A 10,644-nucleotide genomic window follows, 5' to 3' on the forward strand; every position below is an offset into this window, starting at 1 on the left:
TTTGGCAGAAGTACTAAAGAGAAGCAGGGATACCCTACCCTGGGATGTTGTATAGGCAATCTACTGGCCGCTCCCAGGGACCCAGCAGCTGCCTAGGTCGTGATTTTCCACTGCCACTAGGTAGGCCAGGCAGCAGAAAAAAGGAGGAAATAAGCTCAAAGAAAATGAAGCTGCAGAATGGAAGCTTCCAGTGTAAAATTCCAAGTGTCAGGTTTGAAGATGTCGTCTCCCATCACAACTTCAGGTGATGAAGTCATGACTTCTGAAGAGGAAAGGATATAGGGGCCTCCCCATGAGTCCATTCCCTGACCTATCATAGAGGAAGCAGCTCAGAACGGCTGCCACAGCGGTAGGGCCACGCCTTCTTACAGCCTGCAGTGACAAGTCACTTGTACACTCTTGCGGGAGGAGAAAGTAAGGCCAAGAGGGAGGCAACCAGAGTCCTTATTTAGGGAGGAGGAGACTACCATGTCCTTACCGAAGCCAGGTGCATAGCCAGGGTGTGTCTACTTTTGGAGGACTATTCTTAGGGGTCCAGTATCTTCAGTAGTTTTTACTAACCATTCAAGTATCAGATGGCAGAGAAGGGTCTCCTTTCCCAGCTGTGTGGTGTGCAATTCATTGTCTTCCACACCAGCCATGAGTCACCCCCATCCCACCCTCAACCCTGAGGCCCTCTACGAACCTAAGAGGAGCTTATGCTGTGTATCAGGTCTAGAAAGCATATGATTAGCATTTTCTATTTTGACAAAAGGTTTCTTGACAGGGTTTGGGGCGGGTCAGAAAGCCCGAGTGGTTACTCTATTCAGTGATTTGTTTCCTGCTGTCCCTCCTGCAGATGGTCCTATGGTGTATTGCTCTGGGAGATCGTTAGCTTAGGTGAGTATTTGATTTCCCCACCAGATGAAACACTGGGCAAAGGGCATAGACTCTCCAGAATCTCCTCATAACCACATTTCTGCAGGACACTCTTTAATTCCTCCAATGCCTTCAGCGGTGGGACCTACAAGTAGAAGTGTTTCTGCAGCAGAGCACAGCTGTACACGATTGTTTCCAAACACGTATATGAACGTCATACTTAGTACTGAGGGCCTCGTGGCTGTGAGCTTCACTTTAAATTGTTCCTGCCTGTGCATGAGGGTCAATGAGCAGTAACAAGTTACCCTTATAACGTTAGATGGATGTTTCAAACCAAGAAAAGTCCCATCCTCAAGACCATTTAATTTCCTGGGCAAAAACACATACCCCAATCAAACGCTTCATGTAGAACATGATAGTGGTATAAATTAATATTTTTAAATTGCAAGTTGCTATATTGAAAAGTAATGAGAGGTATTATATAGGATTTCCTCGGAAGTTTTTCTACAATAGTGGATAGCTTTTCTAAGTTAAGCTGCATAGTAACTGTTGTTGATAAAGTAGGAATTGCATAAGTACAGACTTTTAGCATGAAAATATGAAATGTCATTGGTACATGAGATGTGCTCTGTATAGGAGACTCAGGGGAAAGAAGGGATACTGTCAGGAGGGAGGTCTTGGTGGGTCCCTCCACTCACGGAGGGGTAGTATTGTGTTGTGTCCAGTGACTAAGTCCAGTCTGTTACATAGTGAGGTTGTGGAGGGAGGCACTCAGAGTGCTTGCCCTCTATCTTCTCTTTCCTCATTGCTTAGCAGTGGGGCAGGAAACACTGCCTTCTGTGTCAGTGGGACTCACAGACTCTACTTCCTGTGTTCCAGGAGGCACTCCATACTGCGGCATGACATGTGCAGAACTCTATGAGAAGCTGCCCCAGGGCTACAGATTGGAGAAGCCCCTGAACTGTGATGATGAGGTGTAAGTGAGGCCTCGCTGAGGTTACTTCATCTTTCCCTTTCTCCATGTGACTCTAAAGGAGCCGCCATCAGATATGTAGCCCACTCACATTAAGATATCAGACAGGTGAAGGAAAAGGAGATTTCTGCTAGCAGGACTCCTATGTGATGGGAAAGAAGCAGCAACTTTCCCTGCTACTTAATCTAGTAGAGTGATTAAGGCTCTTAAGAAGGGTGGGGTGAGGAAGGACAAGGATAGAAGAGTATAAAATACACAAAATTGTCCATGAAAAATACAGTAGACATTTTGTGAAGGTTGGTGTAGGGATTTTAGAGTCATTCCATTAAGCAACAACTTGTTCACACTTTTGCTTCTTTTGAGATTATTTTTTACAAGGAAGAACAATGTCAGTGGAGACTCCAATGCAGACCTAGCCAGTGGAAGTCCCTAAGTGGCAAAATTTCAAGAGTGCTTGGTGATAGGTTGAACAAACAAGGTATTGTTCAGATTAATAAGAAAGAAGGATATGCTAATATTTTCCTTGGTACAAAAGACATAAACATTAGCATTTCCATCTTTCTTGAAGTGTGAAGGTTTAAAAAACACAGCTGAATGAAAAAATAAAAATTCAGGCTATAAAAATGGAATTTTATAAAACAGGAATCTTTGAGGAAAGGCCAAAATGAGATAAATCCTGAAATGAAAATGTCAATTATTCAGATGACAACTCAGAGGAGAGCCCTGCCAATAGGTTGGATCAAGTGGAAGAAAGACTGTCAGGTCGTGACAAGGTATAGATAGAACTGGAATCACCCAATCAAAAACATGCTCAGTTTAAAAACAAACAAACCTACAAAACCAACAGCCAAGGAATAGAATGTATGGAGTATATGGAACACTGTAAAGAGACCAAACTGACTAAACCATTGGAATAAGAAGGTAGTGAAGGGACCCAACTTGAAGGCACAGAAAATGCTTTTTAACATAATCAAAGATGAACGTTTACAAAGTCTAAGAAAAAGATGCCTATCATGGTGCAAAAAATAATCATGTAGAACACCAAATAGACAAAACTAAGAAGGAATCCACCCATGTCATATAATAGTCAAAACATTAAATGCACAGAAAAAAGGGAAAAAACCACTGAAAACAGCAAAAAAGAAGATCAATCCACATGTACAGATAGGCTTGTCAGAATAACAGCCATTTTTTTCCCATGGAGACTATGAAAGCCAGAAGGAATGGGATGGATATTCTACAAGTTATAAAAGATTCCAGATCCCAGCAGAGACTACTACAGCAGGCAAAACTCTTAGTCAAAATTGAAATAGAAAGAAAAACTTTCCATGCTAAAAATATTTAAAGAATTTATGACTAATCTCTACAGAGTATATTAAAAGAAATACTTAGGTCTGAAAAATGTTAAATCAAAGAGGTATAATAAAACACCAGAAAAGCAACAAAATAACAGGAATTAATAAACATTGTTTAATAATAATTAATATTATCAGTATCAATTCCCTCAATAAAAAACACAGAGTTACAGATTGTGTATAAAAACAGAATCTAGGGCTGGAATGATGGCTCAGATGTTAAAGAAAAAGACTCAAAACAAAAAGAAAATAGAATCCATCATTTTGCTGTATTCAAGAAACAAATCTCACCACCAACAATAAATACCACCATAGAGTAAAAGGATGAAAAAGAATTTCAAGCAAATATAACTAAGAAACCGTTCTTATCCTAATACAGCAACATACTCTTCAAACCAGCTTAGCTCTGAGCAGGACATTTCACACTCACTAAAGCAGTGGTTCTCAACCTTTGTAATGCTGCAACCCTTCAGTACAGTTCCTCATGTTGAGGTGACCCTAATTATAAAATTATTTACGCTGCTACTTCATAACTGCCATTTTACTGCTGGTATAAATATGTAAATATCTGTGCTTTCTAATAATCTTAGGTGACCCCTGTGAGAGGTTGGTTCTACTGTATCAAAGAAAAACTTACAAAAGGATATGTCCTAAACATACACACATCAAACACAGACGCACCTGATCTTATAAAAGAAATATTACCGGATCTTAACACCACTGATTAACCACAACACAATGATACTGGGTTATTTCAATACTCTACTGCTATCAATAGACAGATTTTTCAGATCTAACATCTGTCTTCAGAAATTCTGAAAATAAGACATCCTAAGTCAAATGGTGTAGGTGCTGCACAAGTTAGGTCAAGGCCATGATTGGACAGTAAAAAATAGGACAAGGACAAAGCTTTTGTAAGGCAGGAGAGAAGGAGAAGGAAGGAGAGTCAAGATGGAGACGGAGAAGGATGACCAAGATCTGGGTGATCTTGAATTGCCAAGGTAGCTGGGATGGATTTCTGTGGGCAAATTTATCTTATCTAGGAGGGCGGTTTACATCCTTATCAACAAGTTGTGAGTTTATTGTGTGGATGTATTGTAGATGAGAATTTAACAGATAAATCTCATTGTTGGGTTACAGTTTGTTGAGTCTTGATTTTAATGGGTTGTTGGGAGTTTATACCATACCTATTAGGGGGCAAATGTTGGGAATGTACACAGAGCAGTGCAGAGAGTTATGAGATGATAGCTGCCTCTGGGACCAGGGGCTGGATGCTAGAATGTGAGCAGAGTCCACAGTAAGAGAGCTGTGCTCGAGATAGGCAGTCTCTGTATGAAACTGGCATGACAGCAACCTGCCTTGGGAACTAGATGGGTGGAGAGATAGTTGCCAGTGTCAGAGAGTACTTGGGGGTCGCATGGAGCTGCTGAGATAAATTGGCTCTCGTTCCAATGGCCGGCTGGAGCTGGAGCTAGGAAGAGCCAGGTACATCCGGGAACTGTTCCACACTTCTTTTTTATTTTTTACCACAACTGAATGGGTCCAGTGGATACCTACAGAACATTCCACTAAAACACTAAAGAATACACATTCTTCTCAGCGGCCCATGGAACTTTCTGGAAATCCTACCACATATTAGAACACAAAGCAAGTCTCACTAAATACAGGAAAACTGAAATCACATCCTGCACTAGCACTAGCAAGAGAAACAATAGCAGAGAAGAGAAACCCTCTTCAAAGGTGCTGGCAAACTGGTAAGTCCTATGTAGAAGGATTGAACTAGATGCTTACCTTTGACCCTGCACTAAACTCAACTCTAAATGAATTAACCGACTTCAACAGAAGACCTGACACCCTTATAGAAGAAAAGTAGGAAATACATTTGAGTTTGTAGGTACAGGAAAGGGCTTTCTGAGCAGGAGTTCAGGACTGCAAGCATTAGGATAAACAACTGATAACTAGGATGTCATAGAGCTAAAATCCTTCTGTACAGAAAAGGACACTACATTTGAGTGAAGAGCTAGCCCAAAGTATGGGGAAAAAAAATCTCAACCAGCTACACATCTGACAAAGGGTTAATTAGCATTTAGAAGATAGAAAGAAAGGAAACACCAAGAATAAAAAAATACCCAATTAAAATTTGGAGTATAGAACTAAACAGAGCATTTTTTTCCTTTTTTAAAAATCTTTATTAACTTGAGTATTTCTTATTTACATTTCGATTGTTATTCCCCTTCCTGGTTTCCCAGCCAACATCCCCCTAACCCCTCCCCCTCCCTTTCTATATAGGCTTCCCCTCCCCCCATTACCATCCTCCCTACAACAATAACATTCACTGGGGGTTCAGTCTTGGCAGGACCAAGGGCTTCCCCTTCTGGTGCTCTTACTAGGCTATTCATTGCTACCTATGAGGTTGGAGTCCAGGGTCAGTCCATGTATAGTCTTTAGGTAGTGACTTAGTCCCTGGAAGCTCTGGTTGCTTGGCATTGTTGTTCGTATGGGGTCTTGAGCCCCTTCAAGCTCTTCCAGTCCTTTCTCTGATTCCTTCAACAGGGGTCCCGTTTTCAGTTCAGTGGTTTGCTGCTGGCATTCGCCTTTGTATTTGCTGTATTCTGGCTATGTCTCTCAGGAGAGATCTACATCCGGTTCCTGTCGGCCTGCACTTCTTTGCTTTATCCATCTTATCTATAAACAGAGCATTTTTAAGAGGTGAAACACAAATGGCTGAGAAATAATTTTTTTTAATGTTCGGCATCCTTAGATATAGGGAGATGCAAATAAAAACTACTGTGAGAGTTCATCCTACTGTAGAGTCCTAATGTGATCTAGCCAAATGATGATGAATGCCAATGTGGATGTGGCAAAAGCAAGACACTAATTCACTGCTGATGGGAGTACAAAGTGGTGAAGGTTCCTAAAAGAGCAAATCATTGATCTACCATACAATTCATCTCTACTGCATTTGATAAAACCCTGCTATAGCGAAACTTGTTCATCCATGTTCATTCTTGCTCTATTCACAATGGGAACACAGCATATGCCAATAAACTGATGAATCTATAATAAAAATGTATTCATACATGTATGCACTGGAATATTAATCAGATGTTCAGAAAATAAATCATCAAAATCCCAGTGAAATGGATATAACTAAAATCAATCATTCTTAGTGAGGAAACCCTAGCCCAGAAAAAGAAATGCCCCATATTTGTTCTCATTTGTGAATGCTGGCTTTGAATATTCTTGTTTGTGTCTTTCAGTTGGAATACACACAGAAGTCAGAAAATTAGCTAGGAGGTATGGGGGAGTTGGGTTTTCAAGAGGGAAGATAAAACATCGGGAGGCTTTCAAGAGAAGGAAAATAGGACACAGATATAAAGGGGAAAGGGAAGTAATAGAATTGGAAAAGTTAAATGGTGTGAAAGATAGAAGGCAGGGTAAAGGAGGGGACACAGGGAGAGAAATTAATATTAAAGACCTTCTGAAGATATGAAAAACTACTAGTGTAGAAGCTTCCTAAAATTTAAACATATTCATATATGGAGTTTAAATAGAGTTGCCCTAAAATGATGTGACCTTTCCTCTACTAGACATTACAGGTAACAAATACAAAGCCCAATGCTAGGAAAGAGTTGTCTCTTTTAGAGTTGTTTGCCAGTGAGGTCCCAAGGCCCCTCCAGACAATACAGGATACAGTCGTTGTACTGGGTTGCTCTTCAGGACTTGACGGTAAGAGCTGTTGCTGAAGAGATCAGATGTTTCAGTCACAGATCATGGAAAAATCAACTGGTATTGACTGGCTAGCTTTCATAGTGATAAAATATACTACATATACTGCCAGAGAAGAAAAGTAACCGCCAATCTTACCTTGCTGTGGGCCCTGCAAGCTACAATAACAATTAGTGTGCAAGACGTGTCCATGGTTGCATGGACACGTGTCCATGGAGTACCCGACACCTTTATGCCTGGATGTTAGTTAGGTCCACTCCGCAAGATGGAACCCATACGGAAAACCATTATTTGGACAAAGACCTGTAGCTACACAGCTCTGTAAGCTAGGCCTAGGAGAGAACTTACTATTACTCTGCTAAAGGAACATGGTATTAAACCAATTGCTCATTGGTAAACCCATAGATTAATATATCACTCAAATGTTGTTAGAGAAAAGTTGCTTCCTCAGTAGATGATAATTAAATTGGAGACCCACAAACTGACCAAGGTGCACAGAGAGACTATGGAGTGCTCAGCCCTAAATGAGATATCTTTATCATCCTCCTAAGTCTTTGGAGATCATTATGGAAAGGGGGGCAAGTGATTCTAAAGACCAGAGGCAGTGGATGTCTATAAGGAAATTTTATTTTGAAAACAGCAAGGAAATTACACATATGAACTCAAAGCAGTTGGGACAGTGTGCATAAGACCAGCATAGGTTCAAGCTTGACAAAACCCCAGCATTAAAGGCAAATGTAGACATGGAGTTCCACCCCCCCAGATGAAAAACTATTAGTAAAAGATACTTTCCAGAAGAGGTAAAGAGCTTAAGGGTGGGAGCCCTGGTAGGTTGAACATTCTCCAGTGGATGGTTACAGAACTAAGAGTAAAGAGGCAGTAATAACTGGACTTAGCAGGTTTCAAAGATAATAAGGACAATAAGTTGGATATGAGAATAGATCTTGGAGGAGTTGAAATGGGCGAATATGATAAAAATACAATGTATGCAATTCTCAAAAGAATTCACATATACATTTATAATTAAAATAAATATAATTATATTTAAGTATATTGTATATATTATATATTAATTGTACAATCATAATTGTATATTCAAACATATAAATTCTCACTGTTCTGAAATCTGGGAAGTCCAGGATCAAAGTCCCAACAGAATTGGTGCCTGTGAGCTGTTTTCTTGTTCTTAGAATGTCAATAATTGGTCCATTGCACCTGGTTAAAGATGCCATTTGTTTTTAGTGTCAGGACTTCTAAACGTCCCACCTCTGTGAAGTACACATATGGGCATTCCTTAAGGGGAACTAATGTTTTAGAGAGGTAGTATTCCAAAAGAAATGCTGCTATAAACAGGAAACTCAGTTCATTCTGCATGGCTATAATAGTTGAGATCAAAGTTCTAAAAGAGTGGCAACAAGCCTGCACTATACCTACAAATGAAGAAAGGGGATGTGTGTTTGAAGGGCGAGAGGAAGGTACTTTGGAAACTTTCTAGGTAGAGTACATATATTTTATGCCCGACAATGTTGCATTGGTGACTAATTTTGTTTTTCCTTCTGCCTTACGCTTCATTCCTATGGTATACCCAGGCCTAAAGCACACTCAGAGGTAATCCTTACACTCTTTGTGTTCAAAGGTATGATCTAATGAGACAATGCTGGAGGGAGAAGCCTTATGAGAGACCATCATTTGCCCAGATATTGGTGTCCTTAAACAGAATGCTGGAAGAACGAAAGGTGAGCACAATTTGATGCAAGTCCTCTTTCCCTGGGAATCTGTGATGTGCTCAAAGTGATCACTAAAATATCATTGATACAACTCAACAAGTTATTCTAAGAACAGGCTTAAGGGATTATGGGAGCATAGTGGATATGCTCCCCAACTTTGAGAACTTAGGGAAAAATAAGATTTCTGTATAAGACATAGTCACTCATACATACAGTAAAATGTAACCTGCAAGTTCTCTCTTAGAGCTGGAAGCAATCTTATTCATGCGGCCTGTCCCTTTAAATTTATAGATGAAGAAACAAAGAGGTTAAGGGCTTTGGCCAAGAATACGCAAACAACAAAATCTGGCCTATAGTTTACTATTTGGAGGTTATGAAAGTCTATTGAAACATTTTTTAAAAGTAGCTGCCTGCATCAATTTAGGGGTCAACAGGCAAATAAATCTAGATTAGCAAGGTTATCCATGCAGAGAGAGGGGAAAAATAACTGTGGCCTGGGGAAGGAGCCTACACTAGTTGACCTTTTTATAAGCGGCCAATAAGATACCAAGGGAGGTTAGAAACTAAGGCCAGGGGGTGTAGGGAATTTTATTTAGAAGTCCAGGAATGACATTCACAAGAAAACAAAAACACTGTCACATACAGAGAGAGTGAGTGAGAACAAAAGGTGTCACCCCATCTATGAAAGATAAGGAAGCCAGGACATTAACCTAGCTGCTTCTGGAAGAGACAGAAACAATGTGGTGTATTCTAATCCTTTCTCATTTCAGACATACGTGAACACCACACTTTATGAGAAGTTTACCTACGCAGGAATTGACTGTTCTGCTGAAGAAGCAGCCTAGGGCAGAATCCTTCCTGCATGATTGCCATTTCTCTTCACTGGCACGAGAGCGCCTTGACACCTGTTCTAAGCAAGCAACCCACTGCCAAGAGATGTGATATAGAAGTGTATATATTGTGCTATGTGTTTGGGACCCTCATCATATAGCTCTCATGGATCTGTAGTATGTTCTGACTCTAATATGACTGTATATACTGTTTGGAGTAAGAATGTGCTAAGATCAGAATGCCTGCTTGTGGTTTCATATAATATATTTTTCTAAAAACATGGATTGCCCAGGAAGGTGTGAGTACAAATACTGTAATGCAGAACTTGTTGTCTTAGATATTTTTGATATTTTCCTTCATAACTGAATGTTATAAAAGTGTTTTGCTGTTTATACATAAGATACTGTTCATTAACCATTCCCTTGACAGCACAGGAAGAAAAGCGAGGGAACTGTACGAATTGTGTTAGAATGTGGGTTACTACACAAGAGCAGCAGGGAAGAGGGTCTCTCAATTCTGCTCCTCACCTACAGAAGACAGTTTGTCCTGTGTTTCTACAGCATCCAAATCATTCCAAAATGTTAACATCTAAAAAATTTCTGAGAGATATAAGGTCAAAAAACAAATTGGTGGGACTTACATTTTGTTTCTCTAGTAATCTGTTGTATATTTTAAGAAGTAAAACTAGGAATTTAGGAGCAACGTGTGACATTTGTGACATGGAGTTACCATCCCCACATGTATCGCACACTGTCATATTCCCACATGTATCACACAGTGTAAAAGTTTGTAGTTTTGATCACTTGTGAATTTATTGTTGATGCGGTAGCCACCCACTGCAATGGTTCCTCCTGTAGGTGAATAAATGTCTTGTCTACCCACATTCTGTCCAGGAGTGTATCTCATAAAAATAGACGAAGATGTCTTAAGATGCATGGAGTTGGTGAGTACCTACCCACGGCAGGAAAGCAAGGAACACAAGACTGGTAAGCTCTGTAGCTCTACCTCTTAATTTATTGTCTTACCTCAGGGGAGCAGACTTCCAACTGCATCCACTCAGCCCTAGCTTCACTCATAGGAGAGAAAGAAGTTGAACACAGCAGGCATCAAAGACCCCAGCAACTTTCTCCAGCATAGTAGATGTTCACGTGTTAGCTGTTGAGAATCCCTG

At 40.2% G+C, this 10,644-nt stretch overlaps 1 protein-coding gene across 1 annotated transcript in view; it reads left to right on the forward strand.

The window, feature by feature from the left end:
* Tek (TEK receptor tyrosine kinase) overlaps positions 1–10,355 on the forward strand; it is a 120,450-nt gene extending 110,095 nt beyond the window's left edge. Inside the window, 4 exon segments of the mRNA NM_001105737.1 lie at positions 839–879; positions 1,738–1,834; positions 8,552–8,651; positions 9,413–10,355. Of these exon segments, the coding sequence (NP_001099207.1) occupies positions 839–879; positions 1,738–1,834; positions 8,552–8,651; positions 9,413–9,487 (313 nt within the window). The 3' untranslated portion in view covers positions 9,488–10,355.
* Positions 10,356–10,644: the final 289 nt, after the last annotated feature.

The sequence above is a fragment of the Rattus norvegicus genome, chromosome 5 (assembly GCF_021556685.1).
Source record: "Rattus norvegicus strain SHRSP/BbbUtx chromosome 5, alternate assembly SHRSP_T2T, whole genome shotgun sequence".
NCBI lineage: Eukaryota > Metazoa > Chordata > Mammalia > Rodentia > Muridae > Rattus > Rattus norvegicus.